This window comes from Acinonyx jubatus, chromosome A1 (assembly GCF_027475565.1).
Source record: "Acinonyx jubatus isolate Ajub_Pintada_27869175 chromosome A1, VMU_Ajub_asm_v1.0, whole genome shotgun sequence".
NCBI lineage: Eukaryota > Metazoa > Chordata > Mammalia > Carnivora > Felidae > Acinonyx > Acinonyx jubatus.
Genome location: NC_069380.1, coordinates 81,460,948 through 81,484,675, shown reverse-complemented (window position 1 = coordinate 81,484,675; position 23,728 = coordinate 81,460,948). Strand labels below are relative to the sequence as shown.

The 23,728-nt window shown below is 40.1% G+C and overlaps 1 protein-coding gene across 4 annotated transcripts in view; it reads right to left on the bottom strand.

Annotated features, from left to right (window-relative positions):
* Positions 1–23,728, bottom strand: part of CDC16 (cell division cycle 16) — a 43,863-nt gene that overhangs the window by 5,990 nt on the left and 14,145 nt on the right. For 2 of the 4 annotated variants that reach the window (XM_027065296.2, XM_027065298.2), the window contains 6 exons: positions 15,036–15,188; positions 13,650–13,713; positions 11,056–11,117; positions 9,807–9,942; positions 8,009–8,099; positions 4,056–4,538 (listed from right to left, as the gene is read on the bottom strand). In XM_027065296.2, the coding sequence (XP_026921097.1) occupies positions 4,279–4,538; positions 8,009–8,099; positions 9,807–9,942; positions 11,056–11,117; positions 13,650–13,713; positions 15,036–15,188 (766 nt within the window). In that variant the 3' untranslated portion in view covers positions 4,056–4,278. Of the gene's footprint in view, positions 1–4,055; positions 4,539–5,746; positions 5,829–8,008; positions 8,100–9,806; positions 9,943–11,055; positions 11,118–13,649; positions 13,714–15,035; positions 15,189–23,728 lie in introns of those variants that run through there. The other 2 variants (XM_053218339.1, XM_053218350.1) reach the window with 2 other exon arrangements.

Sequence of the window (23,728 nt, the reverse complement as noted above, 5' to 3'; positions counted from 1 at the left end):
CTATTTGCAGATGACATGATCCTATTATGTAGAAAGCTCTACATGTACACATACATACACGCATGCACAAACTGTTAAAGCTAATAAATACATTCAGGATACTAAGTCAACACACAAAAAACAGTTGTTTCTCTATACACTAGGAATGACCAATCAAAAGAAGGAAACTAAGAGAACAATTCCATTTATAATAGCATCCAAAAAAATAATAAAATACTTGGGAATAAATTTAACCAAAGAGGTAAAAGACTTGCACAATGAAAACTACAAGCACTGCTGGAAGAAATCAAAAATGACATAATTAAATGGAAAGACAGTTTTTGTTTATGGATTAGATGATATAATATTAAGAAGACACACAAATTCAATGAAACCTCTATAAAAATCCCAATGCCATCTTTTTTCAGAAATGGGGGGAAAAAAACATTCTAAATTCATATGGTAATTCGAGGAAGCCACAACAGCCAAAACAATCTTGAGAAAGAAAAAGTTGGAGGATTCACACACCCTAATTTCAAAGCCTACTTATAAAGCTATAGTAATCAAAACAGTGTGGAACTAGCCTAAGGATACACATATGGACCAGTGGAATAGAATCCAGAGCCCAGAAATAAACTCTCATATTTGTCATCAATTAAGTTTTTTTTTTTAAGTTTATTTATTTTGAGAGAGAGAGAGAGAGAGAGAGCCGAAAGGAGAGAGAATCGCATGCAGGCTCAATGCTGTCAGCACAGAGCCTGACATGGGGCTCGAACTCACAAACCGTGAGATCAAGACCTGAGTCAAAACCAAGAGTTGGACATTTATTTAACCAACTGAGCCACCCAGATATGCCTACCATCAACTGATTTTTGACATGAATGCCAACACTATTCAATGGGGAAAGGACAGTCTCTTTAAGAAATAGTGCTGGGAAAACTGAATATCCACACACCAAAGAATGAAGTTGAACACAGCTTACAACATTTAGACAAATTAATTCAAAATGGATCAAAGACGTAAATTTATGGAAATCTTAGAAGAAAACTTTAGTGAAAATCTGCATAACCTTGGATTTGGCAATGGTTTTGTAAATATGACACCAAAAACACCATAAACAAAAGAAACAATAAATTGGACTTCATTCAATTAAAAATTTGTATATCAAAGGACACTATCAAGAGAGTGAAAAGACAACTCACAGAATGGGAGAAGATATGTGCAAATCACATATCTGACACGGATTTAATATTCAAAACCAATACAGGACTCCTATAGCTCAACAACAAAAAGAAACAGCTCAATTTAAAAGTGGGCATAAGGGGGCACCTGGGTGGCTCAGTCAGTTAACCATCTGACTCTTGATTTTGCCTCAGATCATGATCCCACAGTTTGATTTCAAGCCCCACATTGGGCTCTGTGCTGAGTGTGGATTCTGCTTTGGATTCTGTGTCTCTCTCTCTGCCCCTCCCCTGCTTGTGTTCTCTCTTTCTCAAAAATAAACTTACACACACACACACACACACACACACACACACACACACACACACACACACACACAAAGTGGCCATAAGATCTGAATAGACAGTTTTGCAAAACAGACATACAAATGGCCAGGAAATTCAGGATAAGATGCTCAATATCACTAGTTATTAGGGAAACACAAACGAAACAGCTACTTCCCACTGGAGTGGACTGTAACAACAAAAAATAAAAGTCCCAGTGAGGGTGCAGAGGAATTGGAACCTCATGCTCTGGGGGCGGGAATGTAAAATGGGCAGTTGCTGTAGAAAGTTGCCCAGTTCCTCAAAAAGTTAAGCACTGAATGGGGCCCCTGGGTGGCTCAGTCAGTTAAGCATCTGACTTCGGCTCAGGTCATGATCTCACAGTTTGTGAGTTTGAGCCCCACATCAGGCTCTGTGCTGACAGCTCAGAGCCTGGAGCTGCTTTGGATTCTGTGTCTCCTTCTCTCTCTGCCCCTCCCCTGCTTGCACTCTGTCTCTCTCTCAAAAATAAATATTTAAAAACATGTAAAAATAAAAAGTTAAGCACTGGATTATCACATGAGCCAATTCCCCTCCTAGGCAAATACCCAAAGGAACAGAAAACAGGGACTCAGATGTTTACACACGCATGCTCACAGCATTATTCACAATAGCCAAGAGATGGAAATAACTCATATCCATCCATAAATCAATGTGATGTACATTATGGAATATTATTGAGCCATAAAAGGAATAAAGTTCTGGTAAAAGCTGCAACAGGAATGAACCTTAAAAATATGCTTGATAGGGGCATCTAGTAAGTATCCGACTTTGGCTCAGGTCATGATCTCAGGTTTTGTGAGTTCAAGCCCCACATCAGGTTCTCTGCTGTCAGCACACAGCCTGTTTTCAGATCCTCTGTCCCCTTTGCTCTCTGCCCCTCCCCAGCTTGTATGCTCTCTCTCAAAAATAAATACTTTTATTAAAAAATATGCTAGGTAAAGTCATACACGAAAGGACAAATATTGTGTGATTCCACTTATATGGTCTAGAATAAGCAAATTCAGACATAAAGTAGATTAGAGGTTACCAAAGGCTGGGGGGAGGGTGGAGTTCCTGCCCAAATGGGTACAAAACTTATTTGCAAGAATGAAAAAAACCTGGAAATAAGTACCACTGAAATGTACACTTGAAATTGGTTAAAATGGCTACCTACCCATATCTATACCCACACATGCACACAATTTCTTAGAGCACTAGGTTACAGAAAAATGGAAAAGCACAAGTTCCCACATGCTCCCCACCACACCTGTATCCGCACCTTGCACTGCGACATTTGCATCAATAGTGATGCATTATTAACTAAAGCCCATAGTTCATGTTATGTGTATTTTACCAGAACAAAGAATCACAACAAAAATGGATGGGGTTATATCACAGGGACACAGGAGCCAGGCTCAAGAGGTCCCAATGGCCAAAGTTGAAATAATGAAGCCCTGGGGCGCCTGGGTGGCTTGGTCGGTTGAGCGTCTGACTTCGGCTCAGGTCATGATCTCGCAGTCTGTGAGTTCGAGCCCCGCGTTGGGCTCTGTGCTGACAGCTCAGAGCCTGGAGCCTGTTTCAGATTCTGTGTCTCCCTCTCTCTCTGCCCCTCCCCTGTTCATGCTCTGTCTCTCTCTGTCTCAAAAATAAATGAACGTTAAAAAAAAAATTAAAAAAAAAAATGAAGCCCTAATATTGTGTAGGATAACTTATAATACAAAATATGTATACATATACATATGTATACATATTGATTTTTGATAATACTTAACTAATGGCTGAATAAATGGGAGAAGACACAAATTTTTGTTACAGAAGATTTCCAAATATGTGCAGATAGACCCCCCCCAGATGGTGGAGCCCTTGGTCCTAAAAACAAACAAACAAACAAACAAAAACAAAAACAACCTTGGTCCTATTGAGGATAGGCTGAACTTCATGATTTGCTTCTGAATCACACATTACAGGCAGGGAAAAACAGTAACTTTACAGTGGAAAAACTTGGTAGGCATCATTGTAACCACGTGGTCAAGATTAACACCATCCGTGATAAGTCATGTTATATTATACACCCTCTGACATGTGATGAGAAAGATACTTCATTCCCATCTGTGTACTTTTTCCCCAAAACAAATAACCCTAGTCCAGTATGAGAAATACATCAAACTCCAACTGAGGGACATTCTACAAGACATCTGACCAGTCTTCCTCAAATGTCACAGAAGTCTGACACATGGTCACAGCCAAGGGGAGCCCAAGGAGATGTGACAGCTAAGTGCAGTGTGGCCCCTGGATAAGATGCAGGGCAGGAAGAGGACATTAATGGGAAAATGGTGAAATCCCAATACAGCTCAGAGTTCCATTACTTGTAGCGTACCAATGTGCGCCTCTTTGTCATGACAAAGGTTTCAAAGTCACGTAAGATGAGAACAGGGAGAAACTGTCTAGGGGTCCTATGGGAGCTCTCTGTGCAGTCTCTGAAGCTTTTTCATAAGACTAAAATTATTCTGAAAATGAAAGTTTATTGAAAAAGGAAAAACAGACATAATACACAATTTACCTCTTTATTCCTCTACCTATAATTGTTTTGTAGGGTCAGAAAACACCTGTTGCAAAGGTGTGCAGTCCAGTCTCTTTTGGCAGGCCCCCATTCCTAAATGTAGAGGTGCAGTCTGGATTCGTGTTAAGAAATGGGAAATTCTGAAGACAGGACAAGGGTGTGAGGAAACCCCAACCTCCCCCAAGGCGAAATGGAACGGAGATCTGTCTGCAATCAACTACTGTGGTCTGACATAGATGTCTCTAACATCATGTCACTTTCGTTCATTTCAATTTCAAAGGTTTCTTCCAAGGAAGGTCTGGGATCTGGAGTTTTCCTTGAGGTTTCCAGTGGTGCAAGCCCCGTTTCTTCTGCAGTTTGTTTTTCTACTTCAAATTCCCTGAAATCCCACGGAGGTGAAATAATGTTTTTTAGTGTCTTCATTGTATGCACATCAAAGTCATAACATTTTAATTTGTCTTTAATGTCTGCTCCTAAAAGGGAATACCACAAGGAGAATAAAATAAGAAACCCCGTCATTATCTATCATTTCCATCACCATGTATGTAGCACCACCTCCAACGTTTAGGTCCAATGGTACTTTTTTTATTTCTTAATGTTTATTTTTATTTTTGAGAGAGAGAGAGAGAGAGAGAGAGAGAGAGAGAACGAACACAAGCAGGGGAGGGGCACACACAAGGAGACAGAACCCAAAGCAGGTTCCAGGCTCTGAGCTGTCAGCACAGAGCCCAATGAGGGGCTGGAACCCACAAACTGCAAGACCATGACCTGAGTGGAAGCCATCGGATGCTCAACGGACTGAGCCACCCAGGCACCCCTAAGTCCAATGGTACTTTTACGAGCACAAGTACAGCTCAGAAGGAGAAATTCCAATCACTCTCCTCCTCTTCTTTTTCTCGATTATCAAGGGCGGCTGCTGGGAGACTGACAAGCACATGTACTTCAAGCCCCATGTGGCAGCGGCACCATCCCTAAAGCCCCCACACACAAGGGAGCCACAGCAGGCACTTGCCCTTGCAGGTTACAAACAAGAACAGCCCACTGGCATTCTGGCATCGGTGCAGTTGCACCCTTATGCACACAGAAACACAGTGAGGGGAAATACACTTTCCACACATCAAAATCTTATGGATGATGGAGAAGAGATTTCCAACAGATGTATTAGGTTCAATCATTTCTGACACAAAATAATTTTACACAGTTCAAACTAATAGCTTTCAGCAACAGGTGTTTTGACAGATAATGACAAGCCTTCTAAAAAGAAAAACAGTACAGCACGGTGATTAAATACTGTATTGCACATTTGAAAGGTGCTAAGACAGAAGATTTTAAAAGTTCTCACTAAAAGAAAAATAATTTCTAACTATGTATGGTGATGAATGTTAACTAGACTTACCGTGGTGATCATTTCACAATATGTACAAATTCTGAATTACGGTATACACCTGAAACTAATGTTACATGACAATTATACCTGAATAAAAAATGTATATAAATAGTAAGTAATGACTAATACACTTGGAAATCTCTGTTAAGACCATTATCTTTGTGAGGACAGGCAAAATGTCTGTCTCACTCAGTACCCTACCTCCAGACCTTCCTTAGCTTTATAAGAATTTTGCATTTAAGCCTGTTGTAAGACCCTCCTCAAACAAAAGAGGAAACTGAGGCTCAGACTTACCCAAAGCCACAGGGCTTGGTGGCAGAGTTGAGATACCAACTCAGGGTCTTTAGGGTGCCAGAGCTCAAGCTTTCTGTTTTAGCTTTAAAAAAATGAGCCACAACATACACACCGTAAAAAGTGTGCAGAGCTGGGCAAGTTCTCACATACACATATACCCACATGACCACCACCAGACCACAAAGAGAACACCTCCAGTTCCCAGAAAACCACCTCACGCCCTTTCCAGTGAACACCTCCCCTTCCCAAACCAGAAGGAATCACCGCTCTAATCTTTCTATCACCACTGATCAATTTTGCTTATGATTAACTACTCTTCACATAAATGGAATTTATCAGTATATATTCTTTTTGTCAAAATCTGGGAGATTCACCTAGGTTACAGTGTGACTTCATCGTTGGTCCCTTTAACTGTGTAGTACTCTACCGCTTATGCTTGCCACAATTCACTTCCCCGTTCTCCTACTCATGAACATCCAGTTATTTCTAGTTAGGTGTGGTTACAAACAGCTGCTGGGAACAACTCTGCATGTAAGCACTGGCTTACGGAGACGTCGGTCCACTGGGCACACACCTGGGAGGAGAACTGCTATGGCTTAAGAGCAGCATGGTAGGTCAGCACCCTAACACCCCAGTGAATCACACCCCACCCCTGATGACAATGCACTCGATCACATGACTTGTGCTGAACAGAATGGGACGGAAGTGATTCTAGGAAACTTCCAGCTTTCAAGAGGTCTGGGGCATTAGTTCTTGTTGTTAGAACCCTGAGACCTCCATGCTATGGAGAAGTCTGAAAGACCCATGAGAGGCCCAGCTGGGTTGGCTGAGGTCCCCATCTGTGCATAAGGCCATCTTAGCCCGTCAGCCCATCAAGTGACTGCTGACCACAGCTGCATTAGCGACGAGACCAGTAAATGAGCCACCAATCAACCTACAGAGCTGAGACAGGTAATACATCCTTGTCGGTTGGTGTAGCTTATTAGGCAGCAACAGATAACTGCTTTAACAGGTCTGTTTAACTTTAGCAGATACGTTGAACAGTTTTCCAAAGTGGTTCTACCTGCTATGAGCACCAACCACCAATAATATACAAGCATACCAGGTGTATACGTCATTACCAACACTAGGCACTAGCGGTGTTTTCACTTGTAGCCATTTTGCAGGTGTGCAGTGACATCTTGTTATGGTTTTAATTTCATTTCCATAATATGCAAGGACAGTACGGACATTCATTTGCTTTGGCAGACAGCCTCTTTGGTGAGGCTCCTGTTCAGGTATTTTGCCCATTCTGGACCCATCTTTGACTGAACTTTTTCTCACCAATTTATAGGATTTTTTGTATTCTAGACACAAGCTCTGACCAGTCTATAAATTGTAAGTTCTCTCAGTCTATGACATGCCTTTTCACTCTGTTAACAGTGTTGTGATGAACAAAGTTCTTAATTTTACTGAAGCCTACTTGAACACTGCTTTCCTCTCATGGTTTTGTGTCCTGTGAAAGAAGTCTTTGCCTACCCCAAAGTCCAGACCTCGAGTTTAACTTCATTACACCCTCTTTACCTTACAATGTTTGTCACTAAATGAAGGCCCAAGGACAGCAATTCTACCCAGATTTATCTTAACACTTGCTTATCATTACCAAAAAAAATACTTAAAAAATTACACAGCACTGTAATGTGTGAACGTAAGCCAACTTAACAGTCCACTGAAATGCAAAAATTAATGTTATTAATATGCTACAAACCTCATTATAAAGTATTAAGGCCAGAGTGTTTTCATTTACTTATTAGAAATTAGAAACTATTGGAAATTAAAAAGTCTCTAGGGTTTTTTCCCATTACGCAATTTAGATTGTTTTAACAATTTTTCTTTTTAAGATTTTATTTTTAAGTAATTTCTACACCCAACGTGGGGCTTGAACTCACAACCCCGCAATCAAGAGTCACACACTCTACTAACCGAGCCAGCCAGGTGCCTTGCAATTAATTAGATTGATTCTTGTATATCACAGCACTTTACACATACTCCATAATAGTATTTTGCATATACCAAGTACTCAGTTATAAACTGAGCAAACACTTAATGAGCCATTAATTCCCACAGAATTTTCCAACAAATAAATGGAGTTTCTTAATAATATAGTTAAATGGTTAGAAAGTTAAACTTAAAACCTTACATGAGATTTGAGAAACCTAAACAGAGATATACAACAATCTAAAGAATGGGATGCAATGTCAGAGTAATTAATTATAATCTTACCAATGTAAGCTTCAGAATCACCAATGTACATCTCAATGCAATGACCAAGCATTGTAACAGAAAATGTATCATCCCGCCTAAGACCAAGGGCCTGCAGAAAAGATTCAGCATGGTTATTACAAGAAAATGTATTTCCTTCTCTTTCATTTAAAAATATTCCTGCAGGACTCCATTCAAAACACTACAGGGAATCAGAGGGGGTGGGGGGGGGGGGGCTACAAGAGTGGCCATGAGTTGATGTCTGTTGCAGTTGGGCGATGGGCACATGTAGGGTTATCACACCACTGTTTATGTTTGAAATCCCAGTCCTCTAAAAAGATTTTCAAAACTTTGTCTCCACATAGAGCCTTCTAAGTCTTCTGCATTAATTACATCACAGAAGAGAGGTAAATTATAGAATCTTCAAATACACGCATTCAAAATATCACACAAGCCAGAAAAGCTGCCAGTCCACACTTCTGCCTAGCTCAGTATCCTAGTTATCATAATGGCATCTTCAGGACCTGATCTCATCTGAAAATCTCTAACCAACCCTATGCATTTTCTCAGATTTTATCTTTCTCTCCAAATACCATTATTTCATCAATTCTAACACCCATTTTTTTTTTTTTTTTTTATTCTAACATTTCTGAACTTGGGACGCTTTAAACTACTGGTGGTTTCTTACTACTGCTGTCAGCTGGCCACAGCTGTGATGAGGGTGTTTTGCGTGGGTAGCCATGGTGATGTACAGACTAGATTTGAAACCACGTGAACACTCAAAAATACAGGAACTGAGACTGTTGCCTAAAATCCTTGCGTTGACACCTTCTGGCAGCGTAAGATTTGCATAGTCAACGCCTTTGGGAAAAACCTTCAAGAGCAGGGTATACGTGCCAGCCCCAGGAAAACAGGGACACTGACCGCCTGGTACGAAAGTGATTTAAAAGAACCAAACTCTGAATGTAAAGAATAGAGCATCTTAAGTATTTATTTCACTTATATTTTCTATGTAGATACTAGAGTCATCTCTGAAAAAAAACCTATGTCCTAATATGTCCAAAAAGAGTGCCCCAAAAGAGTGCTTTTTCTAAGTACCAAAAAACTGAGAGATTGGAAAGAATTGTGTAAAGTTTAAAGGTTTGTCTGTGTGTTGGGGGGCGGGGCACCCAACCTGCTTACTGATGGTGTCTTAGGTCTAGTGAAGTATGACGTGAGAGTCTTTCCTTGTGATGACACAGATGTTTTGTTCACCAACTAAAGTGATCCAAGGTGGGGCGCCTGGGTGGCTCAGTCGGTTAAGCAGCCGACTTCGGCTCAGGTCATGATCTCTCGGTCTGTGAGTTCGATCCCCACGCCGGGCTCTGTGCTGACAGCTCAGAGCCTGGAACCTGTTTCAGATTCTGTGTCTCCCTCTCTCTGACCCTCCCCTGTTCATGCTCTGTCTCTCCCTGTCTCAAAAATAAATAAAACGTTAAAAAAAAAAAATTTAAAAAAAAAAAAGTGATCCAAGGACTTTAGGACTTTAACTATACGTCCTAAACAGAGAGACCAGAATTTCTTTTCTCCTGCCCAGACGTGATGCCCAGCTCAGATGAGGCCCACAAACCTCATGCACACATGTATGTCTGACTGCACACTTAGGACCTAAGTCTCACATTTGTCTCTAATTTGATGAGTATCACACACACATGCTTTTCTCTGGAAAGGAAAGAAGAAACCACAAAGTCGTCTGAAGAATTTTAAAATGGTAAATACAATGTTGGCTAGAAAAGATCTTCTCAAAAAAAAAAAAGTGGTAAATGTTAACTAGACATACTGTGTGGAAATAGTCAACAGCATTTTCAAAGTTGCCCATCAGACTATGGATATACCCTATGGCAGAATAGGTAGACGCGTTCTGAGGAATTAACACCAGTGCCTGACGGTGATAATCCAAGGCCTCGGCATACTTTCTGTGAGAGAAGAAAAGACAGGGAGTTGAGAGCAGAAAGAACGGGAAGAAAGGGAAAACAATTAGTGGGTACAGTGAAAGTACTGACTTTCTAGATCTAAGATGAGTATTCATCTATGTGCCAACATCAAAAACAATCTGGTACATCACAGTAACCATCCAGAATGGTTATACCACCTTCGTGTACCTTGACACCTTCCTAAATGGATCTTCCTGCCCTTCTCACCCAGCCAGCTGAAGGTGCTCCCACAGGGACACAGGTGGGAGACATGAGCCAGAACATAACCTCTGGCCCTGGGCCCTGTGCCCCACCACACTGCAAGGTCTCTTTTGGGGCCAGACAAACCTCCCACACTGGGGGTGGTTAAAAGCAACCAAAGGTTTTTGCTTTAAGGTCCAAAGAAGTCACTTGAACAGTATTTTCCTAAGTTCTCTGGAATTCCTGCCCTGTAAAATCTTTCATGAGAAGAAGGTTCAATAAGGTTTGGGAAATGCTGCAGCTCATAATGAAAACTCAAGACACCAACATATCCTGAAATAGAAAAACCTATTAAATTTTGAGTAACCTAGAGTTTCCCAAACATATTGAGCCAAAGAATCTACTTTTGCAATGCTGTTTATCACATCATAAAACTGGAAACTAGAGAAAAACAGTAAGTTAGAATATGGATATGGTTTTAAATAAACCCTACTGTCCTAATTCTTCCAAATTAATTTTGAATACCCATTTTTTTATCTAAGAAAATGAAATTTATTAGAGAATTGTAATTCTCTATATTTCTAAAATAAAATTATACTACCAGGGATAATAAAAAAAGAGATAATAAAACTCACTAGAGATAATTATTTTGATGCTTGCTGTGTCTGAGAAGCAAAGTACAAAGCTGGAGGACCTCAAAATAAAAATATGGGAAAAGAAGGGTGCCTGGCTGGCTCAGTTGGTAGAGCATACAACTCCTAATCTAGGGGTTATGAGTTCATGCCCCATGTTAGGTGGAGATTACTTAAAAATAAAAACCTTAAAAAACAAAACAAAACATGGAGAAAGGCTACGCAAAATTAAGTAAACGTTTAATCGCAAAGAATGTTTCTGCAATGGTCCTAGTTCACTTACTTAAGCTTCCTGCAGACATGCCCCAAGTTGTTCAACAAAGGCTCCCATTTGTCAACCGTCACCTGAAACACAGCAACACCAAACCCATGACTCATGTGCCACTTTCTAGTCACGCCCATTCAACCACACCACTGCACACAGTGAAGCAGGCCGCCCTCTCTGGCGGTGACTGCACAGCACAAAGCAGAGTATTTGTGGATTCTCCATCTTTCTTTCCTATTAGAAGAGACTTCCTGAGGATGCTGTTATTTTATTAGCACAACACTGTTAATGAGCCCATCTGTGCTGACATCCAAATTCTGTATCTTGAGCCCAGAGCTTTCCATCTGCCTACTAAACATTCCCACTTGGAAACCTCATAAGCACTGCAAATCCAGCATGCCACCCGTTCATCTCTTACCCTCTCTCCTGCCCTCCCAGCTCCCCAACCTCACGCCCTTCTAAGTGCCTGCCTCTCATGCCCCGCACCCATGTCAACCCTAACCCCTGGCAACTACCGAAGGCTTATTCATCAGCTGCCCCAGCATAACGCCAACCTCCATGTAACAAGTCTTGTCTGGGCCCAACCACCTCAAGATAAGGTACAAGGCCCTTGACGATCCACACTCAGCCCTCCTGACCCATTTCTTGACATTCTCGATTAGCTCCAACTTGGCACATACCATTCTCTATACCTAATACACTCTTTTCCTCACTTCTGCTTGGCAAAACATATCTGCTCATGTTTTAGGACTGAAATGTCACAACTGTATCCACGAGGTTTTTTTGGCCCATCCTCAAATTCCGGTTAACTGCTCCCTTGCGTGAGTTTCTTTATTTCCTCAATCATGGCCTTTTTTGTGCACTGTATCATTACTGCCAATTTACTTATCTGCAATCCCCAACAGGTCTAAGGCCAGGAGCTATCACGTCAGTTTCCTACTTCCTCCCAACACCTAGCTCAGAGCTTAGGACACAGTCAACACACATCAGTCAGTCTGAGCTAACCAGGCAACAGATCTGAGCCATAGTCTCCAGCTCCCATGAGCCTGGCTCCAGGAGGTGTGGCCTATGAGAATGGAAACAAACCCTTCATGGTTCTTAGGCACATTGCTTCCCTTTGGCTGTTTGGACATTTGCTGTAGTTTACAACTGAAGGCAAACAGTATTTCCCCCTTTTCACATAACTTTCAGTAGCACTGGGCATTTGTACTTAAAGCCATTACTGTAAATTTCTGCAAGGCTCCACAGTGCTCTCCGATCATCAACGAATATAGTTTCAACTCTAAGTGTAGTTTGTGACAGTGCATCCTAAACTTCTCTGAGCATGAGAATCTTGGATCTTGCTAGAACTGCAGACGTGACACAGTAGACCTGGGACCCTACACTTCTAGTGAGCTTCCAGGTGATGCTGATGCAGCTGGTCCCATTAGAGCAGCAAGGCCCTAAGGTATCCTACTATGAAAACTAGCAAGGTGGTATGTGGCCATCCCATATAACAAAAACACATTTATTATCCAGACCACCCAAACTGAGCTGTTCAAGACCCTGTTTTATAGGGGTGCCTGGGTGGCTCAGTTGGTTAGGCATCCAACTTCGGCTCAGGTCATGGTTTGTAGGTTCGAGCCACACACCAGGTTCTCTGCTGTCAGCGCAGAGCCTGCTTTGGATCCTGTCTCCCTCTCTTTGCCCCTCCCCAGCTCGCTCTGTCTCTCAAAAATAAATAAACATTAAAAAAAAAAAAAGAACCTGTTTTATATAAAAGATGTGCCAACACACAGAAATACAGTGTTTTTAAGTTCATATGTATGACAAATAAGAGACTTGGCAGGGACCCCAAGGGAGCTGTGTCTGTGTCAGTGAAGGGAACCAGCACCAAGGAAGATGTGGGTTATAAGCAAGGCAGCCCAAATAGGAACAGAGTAAAAATGGGAAGTGACAATCAGAATGGCACAAAATAGATGTGAATAAAAAGAATCAAGAACTAGAAAAGTAGCAATATGCAAATCCCTTACCTACAGAAGTTGACAGTATCTAAAATTAATATTATTTTTAAAAAATACCCACATATACACATCCAAGCTAGCAGAAGGTTAATTCATGAGCACACGTCTTTCATATGGTAGAACCTAGCAAAATCTCTCAAACCTTGAGAGGTCTAAATATGTAGTAACTACAAGGTCAGGAAGAGCCATGATAGGTCTGAATAAAATGATACCTGGCCTTATTCCTACAGAGGTGGGTGCTGTATACTTACCCATTAATTCAAGAGGAGCCTCTTCAGTTCTAGAGGACATCTTATGTTAGATGCTACAGTGCCCACTAGTATCCACTAACTGTCACATATTCCCCATATCAAAAAATCATCAAATATATTCTGATTACTCCCACATATCAAAGCCTCCTAGGAAGCAAACAGTTGACATCTACCTTCTCAGTTAGAAACAAACTCATTTTACACCATGCAGCAAAATAAATGCCTGAAATTCAAACATTAACAAGACATTTGCCATGATAAATATTAGCCCTTTATCTCCCAGGCAAGACTTTGTCCATATTATTGTTCTCATTCAACAGCAAACACACACAAGAGTTACAGATGTTACATAAGATACCTCATTCCCAATTGCTTTAATTTTTTCCAATGCATCAAGAAACCACTTTTCAGCTGTTTTCCATCTAAAATAGAGGGGAAAAGGCTGCAGGTTATTCAAAATTAGCAAATATAAACATTTTAAGAAAAAACGAGATAACCTTCTGTAAATAGTTTATTAAAATTCAACTTTAAAGGTGAAATTAATGAATTTTATGGCATTAACATTATAGGAGTTCAAGATTTTAGGATATGGTTAATTATCATTATTCCTGGTAATTACATTCTATAAAGTCAATGTGAACACTGCCTTAGCAGTGAATGTGTACTTTGCTCCTGGCAAAAGTACAGGCTCAGGTTCCTATAAACCTCTGGTCAACCATTCAACATATAACCCGTTTTATATGTGTTTCTGTTGATCGATACCTTATTTAACATACAAACTGATTTACTGACACTGAACTCACAGCCAGCAACACAGCTCATCTAACACAGGGTCATCACAGCCTTCTTGTGTTTACGGTCACTAACAGCACATCAGCACGAGGCTTGGGGATCATTTCAAACAGTGAAATCATCAACAAAAAACACAAAAATGCGAAAAATGTGGCACTGAAAAAAACCCACAAACTCATTTACAGTATTGAGAGCAGAAACAGGAAGGCAGAATGTCACTTCTGACCTTGGCTGGGAACGTGCACGAAAGTATGAAAGTACTCCAGGAGCGGGCCCTGGGCTACAAACCAACAGGCTGTATATTACATCATTTTACAACAGCTCCAAACTTGCTTTTGTAAACACTAGATAATCCAATACTTAGAATACACACACATGCCATAAAAAACACAGTAGTACTAATTTGTTGTTTTTAAATTTATGTATAATTTAGTGCAAAGCACTACAGACATTTTTCTCTTTAGAGCATGATACTGAATTATTCTACAAATATCCAAGGTTACACTAATGCCTCAAATGACCAGGAATCTGGGCCATTCTAATTAGTTTAATTTTTGGATTAACTTCATTTCTGTTTCACAGCTGTGGGCAACTCCCTTCAATGTATGACTCCAACTCCTAACCAACAAGGAGATGACTGACTGAGGGTTCTGCAAGGCCTCCAGGCACCCTACAGGGTGTGGTTACTGGACAGTCAGCAATAACTGTCCAGTCTTGGAATGGAGTCTGCAGGAGCCCACCTCCCAGGGGACCAAAACCCCAGTACAGTATTTTTAAAGAATTCCACAATAACACTTTCTATTTTTTTTTCTAATGTCTGCCTCCTTCTCTTCAAATAATACACATTTAAAAACAAAAATCTATTGAAGAGTCCCTAATCACTTAAACTCTAGGGACTGGTTTTATTTCATTTACAGAAAGAAAACAGGGTTTTGGGCCTTTCAAGACTTACTCGCCATTCTGAAATGCAACCACGCCAACCTCGTGCATAACAAAAGGGTCTTCTGGTGCAATGCTTAGCGCTTGGCCAAAGAATCTTTCAGCCAACTTTGAGTTATTGGTCAATCCATATTCTAATCCGATGTAGAGCATTGGCAAATGACACCTAAAAATATTGGAGAATTTCAAATATGCAACACCTAAAACTTTATAATTCAGCAGAAATTAATTTACCAACTTCAAATCCTGTGTGCAAAATAACTTAAACATAGCCCAAAATAATGTGTTTACTTTTTTCCTAACACTTCATTTACTAATACGTAATAAATGTCTAATAGGTTTTCAGACCTGTTAGAATCTATCACTTTCAGACCACTTCTAGAATCTATCAGCAAGCTACTTACTTATCTTTATTTTTCATCATTCTACAGTAAAAACAAAAAAAACCAAAACTCTCCTAAGCAGAAGGGCAGGTCTGTGCTTCCTGTTTTCTTCTACGATGCTAATGTCATACCTTTGGCCTTGACTGTCTTCCCCCTCCTCTACTATTTATCTTTTGTGACATGTTCAAGTGACCCTTCCCTTTAGGAAATGCTTCTGACTTTCTAACGTAAATGGATCTCCCTTGTGTCCATTCCTATTGTCTCAATTACTATCAGTTCTATCCCCAAGGGTTTCAAAAGTATGTCATGTATACCCCATTTTCACATCCTCTGAAACAGTTGTAGGTACAGAGCAAGTACTAACCACTTCTTAACTGAATCTCTTGCCAGACCAGTAATTACATTAAAACAAACAGAATAAAATAATATTTTTTTGAAGATGAATCTAAGAAAGTCTATAAATACTAACCAACAGGTTGATAGGTGCTTTGGTTTTAATCAAGAATCAGCTCAGAGTCTATCACCTACAGATAGGTTCATGAAGGACGCTTTAAAAGGATTTACCTAGAGGAAGTACTTCCAAAATGGCCAAGTAAACACCTCCAAAACTCGACACCAGAAAAGCAGTATCAACACTGCCTAATTGTCAAAATAAATTTTTCAGAACTTCAGAAGCTAACTAAAGCCTTACAACAATCTGAGGGTTGTTTACTACACAAAGACAGGTGAAACATGCAAATACCCAGGAAACAATTGGCAATCCAGGGGAGTGGGTAGAAAGCAGGCAATAGAAACTGTCCTGACAAACACCAGATGTTGGATGTACTAGACAAACACTTTATTATTATTTTTAGACAAACACTTTAAATAAGCTATTTTAAATATGAAAATAGAGGGGTGCCTGAGTGGCTTAGTTACGCATCTGATTCCTGATTTTGGCTCAGGTCATATATCTCACGGTTTGTGAGACTGGGTCCCACATCGGGCTCTGTACTGACAGCCAGATCCTGCTTGCGGTTCTCTCTCCCTCTCTCTGCCTCTCTCTTGCTCACGTGTGTGAGTGCACACACTCTCTTTCTTCTTTCTCAAAATAAACAAACATTTAAAAAACTATATGAAAACAAAAATATAAAATCTCAAGTTGAAACGTAAAATAATGAAAAGGGTTGTTCAGTAGAAGGGTTCAACAGCAGTTTGGAAAGGCAGAAGAATCAGTGAACCTGGAGTTAGGTCAACTGACATTACCCAGTCTAAGGAACATAAAGATAAAAGAATAAGGAAAAATGAACAAAGTTTCAGAGACCTGTGGGATGCTATCAGGCAAACCGAAATATACACGATGAGAACACCAGAAGGCAAAGGGAGACAACAAGTGGCAGAAAGAATATTAGATACTAAAGAATATTTGGGCCCAAAACACCTCAAATTAAAAAAACAAACCAAAAACTCCAAGCAGGATACTCAGAGATCCACACTTAGACATATTATAGTCAGTCAGACTGCTGACTTTAATTTGTAACATTTATTTATTTTTTGAGAGAGAAAGACAGAGCATGAGTGGGGGAGGGGCAGAGAGAGAGAGGGAGACAGAGAATCCAAAGCAGCTCCAGGCTCCGAGCTGTTAGAACAGAGCCTGATGTGGGTCTTGAACTCACGAACCGCAAGATCATAACCTGAGACGAAGTTGGACGCTCAACCGAGTGAGCGCCCCAGGCACTCCCAGACTACTGACTATAAAGCAGTAAGAAACTAAAACCAGTGACGTACAAGAGATTCCCAATAAGATTAACACCTGACTTGTAATCAAATACCTGGACACCAGGAAAGGCGGAGGGAGGACATTCAAGGTGCTGAAAGAAACAGAGCACCAACCAAGAATTTCATACCCAATAAAACTACTCTTGAAAATGAGGGTGAAATTAAAACATTTCTCAGAGAAACAAAAAACTGAGAAATATTGTTGAAGACAAGAGACACTGAAGGGTGTCCCTCACGCTGAAATGAGACTATACAGTAACTCAAATCCCACATTTTTTTTTTTTAATTTTTTTCAACGTTTTTTATTTATTTTTGGGACAGAGAGAGACAGAGCATGAACGGGGGAGGGGCAGAGAGAGAGGGAGACACAGAATCGGAAACAGGCTCCAGGCTCCGAGCCATCAGCCTGACGCGGGGCTCGAACTCACGGACCACGAGATTGTGACCTGGCTGAAGTCGGACGCTTAACCGACTGTGCCACCCAGGCGCCCCTCAAATCCCACATTTAAAAAAAAGGAATTTAGAAGACTTCAGTCCGACTTTGGCTCAGGTCATGGTCTACCAGTTTGTGGGTTTGAGCCCCATGTCTGGCTCTGTGCTGACAGCTCAGAGCCTGGAGCTGCTTCGGATTCTGTGTCCCCCTCTCTCTCTGCCCCTCCGTGACTCACTCGCGCTCTCTCTCAAAAATAAATAAACATTAAAAGAAAAAATTTTTTAATCTTTCAATACTCACTCTAAACGTCAATGGACTCAATGCTCCAATCAAAAGACATAGGATAACAGAATGGATAAGAAAACAAGATCCATCTATATGCTGCTTACAAGAGACCCACTTTAGACGCAAAGACACCTTCAGATTGAAAGTAAGGGGGTGGAGAACCATCTATCATGCTAATTGTCAACAAAAGAAAGCCAGAGTAGCCATACTTATATCAGACAATCTAGACTTTAAAATAAAGACTGTAATAAGAGATGCAGAAGGGCATTATTATCATAATTAAGGGGTCTAAACATCAAAAAGACCTAACAATTGTAAACATTTATGCTCCAAATGTGAAACCCCCCAAAATATATAAGTCAATTAATCACAAACATAAACTCATCGATAGTAATACAGTAATAGTAGGGGACTTCAACACCCCACTTACAGCAATGGACAGATCATCTAATCAGAAAATCAACAAGGAAACAATGGCTTTGAATGACACACTGGACCAGATGGACTTAACAGATATATTCAGAACACTTCATCCTAAAGCAGCAGAATATACATTCTTCTCCAGTGCACATGGAACGTTCTCCAGGATAGACCATATACTGGGACACAAACCAGCCTTAAGTAAGTACAAAAAAGACTGAGATCATACCGTGCATATTTTCAGACCATAACGCTATGAAAGTTGAAATCAACCACAAGAAAAAAATTTGGAAAGGTAACAAATACTTGGAGACTGAAGAACATCCTACTAAAGAATGAATGGGCTAACCAAGCAGTTAAAGAGAAAATTAAAAAGTATATGGAAGTCAATGAAAATTATAACACCACAACCCAAAACCTCTGGGACGCAGCAAAGGCAGTCATAAAAGGAAAGCATACAGCAATCCAAGCCTTCCTAAAGAAGGAAGAAAGATCTCAGATACACAACCTAACCTTACGCCTTAAGGAGCTGGAAAAAGAACAGCAAATAAAACCCAAAACCAGCAGAAGACAGGAAATAATAAAGATTAGAGCAGAAATTAATGCTATCGAAACCAAAAAACAGTAGAACAGATCAATGAAACCAGAAGCTTGTTCTTTGAAAGACTTAACAAAATTGATAAACCACTAGCCACTTTGATCCAGAAGAAAAAGGAAAGGACCCAAATAAATAAAATCAAGAATGAAAGAGGAGAGATCACAACCAACAAGCAGAAATAAAAACAATAATAAGAGACTATTAGGAGCAACTATATGCCAATAAAATGGGTAATCTGGAAGAAATGGACAAATTCCTAGAAACATATACACTACCAAAACTGAAAAAGGAAGAAATAGAAAATTTGAACAGACCCACAACCAGTAAAGAAATCGAATTAGTAACCAAAAATCTCCTCCCAAAAACCCAAGAGTCCGGGGCCAGATGGCTTTCCAGGGGAATTCTACCAAACATTTAAGGAAGAGTTAACACCTATTCTCTTGAAGCTGTTCCAAAAAATAGAAATGGAAGGAAAACTTCCAAACTCTTTCTATGAAGCCAGCATTACCTTGATTCCAAAACCAGACAGAGACCTGACTGAAAAGGAGAACTATAGACCAATTTCCCTGACGAACATGGATGCAAAAATCCTCAACAAGATATTAGCCAACTGGCTCCAGCAATACATTAAAAAAATATTCACCATGACCAAGTGGGATTTATACCTGGGATGCAGGGCTGGTTCAATATCCACAAAACAATTAATGTGATTCATCCCATCAATAAAAGAAAGGACAAGAACCATATGATCCTCTCGACAGATGCAGAGAAAGCATTTGACAAAATATAGCATCCTTTCTTGATAAAAACCCTCAAGAAAGTAGGGATAGAAGGATCATACCTCGAGATCATAAAAGCCATATATGAACGACCCAACGCTAATATCATCCTCAATGGGGAAAAACTGAGAGCTTTCCCCCTAAGGTCAGGAACACAACAGGGATGTCCACTCTCTCCACTGTTATTCAACATAGTGTTAGAAGTCTTAGCCTCTGCAATCAGACAACACAAAGAAATAAAAGGCATCCAAATTGGCCAGGAGGAGGTCAAACTTTCACTCTTCGCAGATGACATGATACTCTACATGGAAAACCCAAATGATTCCACCAAAAAACTGCTAGAAATGAACCATGAATTCAGCAAAGTGGCAGGATCTAAAATCAACGCACAGAAATCGGTTGCATTCCTACACACCAACAACGAAGCAACAGAAAGAGAAATCAAGGAATCGATCCCATTTACAATTGCATCAAAAACCATAAAATACCTAGGAATAAATCCAACCAAAGAGGTGAAAAATCTATACACTGAAAACTATAGAAGCTTATGAAAGAAGTTGAAGAAGACACAAAAAAATGGAAAAAGACTCCTCCTGGATAGGAAGAACAAATATTGTTAAAAATGTCGATAATCCCCAAAGCAATCTACAAGTTCAGTGCAATCCCTATCAAAATAACACCAGCATTCTTCACAGAGCTAGAACAAACAATCCTAACATTTGTATGGAACCAAAAAAGACTCTGAATAGCCAAAGCAATCTTGAAAACCAAAGCAAGGGGCATCACAATCCCAGACCTCAAGCTGTACTACAAAGCTGTCATTATGAAGACAGTACAGTACTGACACAAAAACAGACACTCAGATCAATGGAACAGAACAGAGAACCCAGAAATGGACCCACAAACGTATGGCCAACTAATCTTTGACAAAGCAGGAGAAAATATCCAATGGAATAAAGACAGTCTCTTGAGCCAGTGTGCTGGGAAAACTGGACAGCAACATGCAGAAAAATGAGCCTGGACCACTTTCTTACACCAGACACAAAAATAAACTCAAAATGGATGAAAGTCCTAAATGTGAGACAGAAAACCATCAAAATCCTCGAGGAGAAAGCAGGCAAAAACCTCTCGACCTCAGCCATAGCAACTTCTTACTCAACACGTCTCCAGAGGCAAGGGCAAAGCAAAAATGAATTACTGGGACCTCATCAAAATAAAAAGCTTCTGCACAATGAAGGAAACAATCAGCAAAACTAAAAGGCAACCATCAGACTGGGAGAAGATATTTGCAAACGACGTATCAGATAATGGGTTAGTACCCAAAATCCATAAAGAAGTCATCAAACTCAACACCCAAATAACAAATAATCCAGTAAAGAAACGGGTAGAAGACATGAATAGACACTTCTCCAAAGAAGACATCCAGATGGCCAACCAACACATGAAAAAATGCTCAACATCACTCATCATCAAGGAAATACAAATCAAAACCACACCTGTCAGAATATTCGGCTTACATTAACAACTCAGGCAACAACAGATGTTGGCGAGGATGTGGAGACAGAGGATCTCTTTTGCAGTACTGGTGGGAATGCAAACTGATGCTGCCACTCTGGAAAACAGTATGCAGCTTCCTCAAAAAATTAAAAATAGAACTACCCTACGACCCAGCAATTGCAGTACTAGGTATTTATCCAAGGGATTCAGGTATGCTGTTTCGAAGGGACACATGCACCCCAATATCTGTAGCAGCACTATCAACAATAGCCAAAGTATGGAAAGAGCTCAAATGTCCATCGATGGATGAATGGATAAAGAAGTGGTTTCCATATACAGTGGAGTATTACTCAGCAATCAAAAAGAATGATATCTTGCCATTTGCAACTACGTGGATGGAACTAGAGGGTATTATGCTAAATGAAATTAGTCAGTCAGAGAAAGACAAATATCATATGACTTCACTCATATGAGACTTTAAGGCACAGAACAGATGAACACAAGGGAAAGGAAACAAAAATAATATAAAAACAGGGAGGGGGACAAAACAGAAGAGACTCTTAAATATGGAGAACAAACAGAGGGTACTGGAGGGGTTGTGGGAGGGGGGATGGGCTAAATGGGTAAGGGACATTAAGGAATCTACTCCTGAAACCACTGTTGCACTATATGCTAGCTAACTCGGATGTAAATTTAAAAAAAAATTTTTTTAAGTAATTTAATAAAAGTTACCACCTAGGTAAACACAAGACAGTACAAATATATTTTGTTTTCAATTCTTCTACCTGATTTAACAGATAACTGAGTAATAGAACAATCATAAATTTGTATTGGGGGCTTACAATGTGTAACATGTAATCTGTGTGATAAGAGCACAAAGGAGGCAGAAAGAAACAGAACTGCAGAAGAGTAAAATTTTATACAACTGGAATTAAGTTGCAGTGGTAAAGTAAGAAATGTATTTGGTCTTCCCCTTGGTTCTTGATACGGAGCACCTAAAAACCCTTGCAATTCCCTTAGTGACAGGAGTCTCTTTGGTATTCACAGTGACCCCTTTTGATCACACCTGAGTTTATACTAATGAAGGTGACTCAGGGTAGGGCCCCAAAACAGCCTTGTAAGGGGCTGGTCACCAGGAGGACCAAGTGATAAGAGGGTGGGAACAAAAGTTCCAACTGACTTCCCATGAAGGGAAGGGCCGGAAATTGAGCTCCATAAAAACTTGCGAACAAAGAGACTGAGTATCTGGGCTGCTGAACACAGTGCACTGCCAGGAGAGTGGCTTGCCTGCAGAGGGTGTGGATGCCTTCTGTCTGGCTATTCTGGAGTATACCCTTTATAACAAGCCAGAAGAATTAAGTAAAATGCCTTCCTGAATTCTGTGGGTCATTCTGCAAATCACTAAATCTCAGGAGAGGGTCATGGGAAGCCCCGATTTCTAGCCAGTCAGAAGTGAAAGTGGTCTGGGACTTACTACCACTGGCGTCTGAAGCGGGGAGCGGCAGTCTTATGGGACTGAGTGCTTAACCTGTGAAGGGTCTGTACTAAATCCGGGTAGTGTCAGAACTGAACTGACCAGTCAGAACTGGACCCAGCTAGTGTCCAGATAATCAGAGAATTGGTTGTTGGTGCTGGAAAGCACCCTACAAACTAGATTCTTTTAAGATGTTAACTGTAACCCCCAAGATAACCACTAAAAACCCAAACCAAAACAAAAGGCTCAAAAAATATAGTATAAGGAAAAACCAAGGAATTAAAATGGTATATTACAAAATATCTAACAAAAAAGGCAGTAACAAGGAAGAACAAAAAAGACATAAAAACAGAACAAATGGTAAACATAAATCCTACTTACCAGTAATTACATAACACAGTAACACATAAAATTCCATCAGAAAGAAATTGGCAGAATGAATAATAAAACAATGATCCAACTACATATTGTCTATAAGAGACCTACTTTAGATTTGAAGACACAAGTTAAAAGTAAAAGGATGGAAAAAGACCATGCAAACAGTAACAAGGGAGAACTGGTGTGATTATACTAGTATCAGACAAAATAGACTTAAGACAAAAGCTGTCACTAGAGACAATGAAAGACCTCCTATAATAGTGAAAGACTCACTGCACTCAAAACCTAACAATAGAGACCCAAAATACATGTAGCAAAATCTGCCAGAATTGGAGGGAAAAAGACAAAATTCAAAAATAATAGTTAGGAGGTTTCAACAGCTCACCTGCCACAATGGATAAAATAACTAGGCAAAAGATAAACAAGGAAACAGAAGACATGACCAACACTAGAACCCAATCAGACCCAAGGGACTGCAGTACAACAATCACCCCAAAAAAGCAGATTCTCAAGTGCACCTAGAACATTCTCCAATAGACCATGTGAGGTCATAAAACAAGCCTCAATAAATTTGAAAGGACTGAGATACATAAAATATGCTCTCTAACCACAATGGAATTCAATCAGAAATCCTAACAGAAGGAAATTTGGGAAATTCACAAATATGTGAGAATTAAACAACATACTCTTACATAACCAGT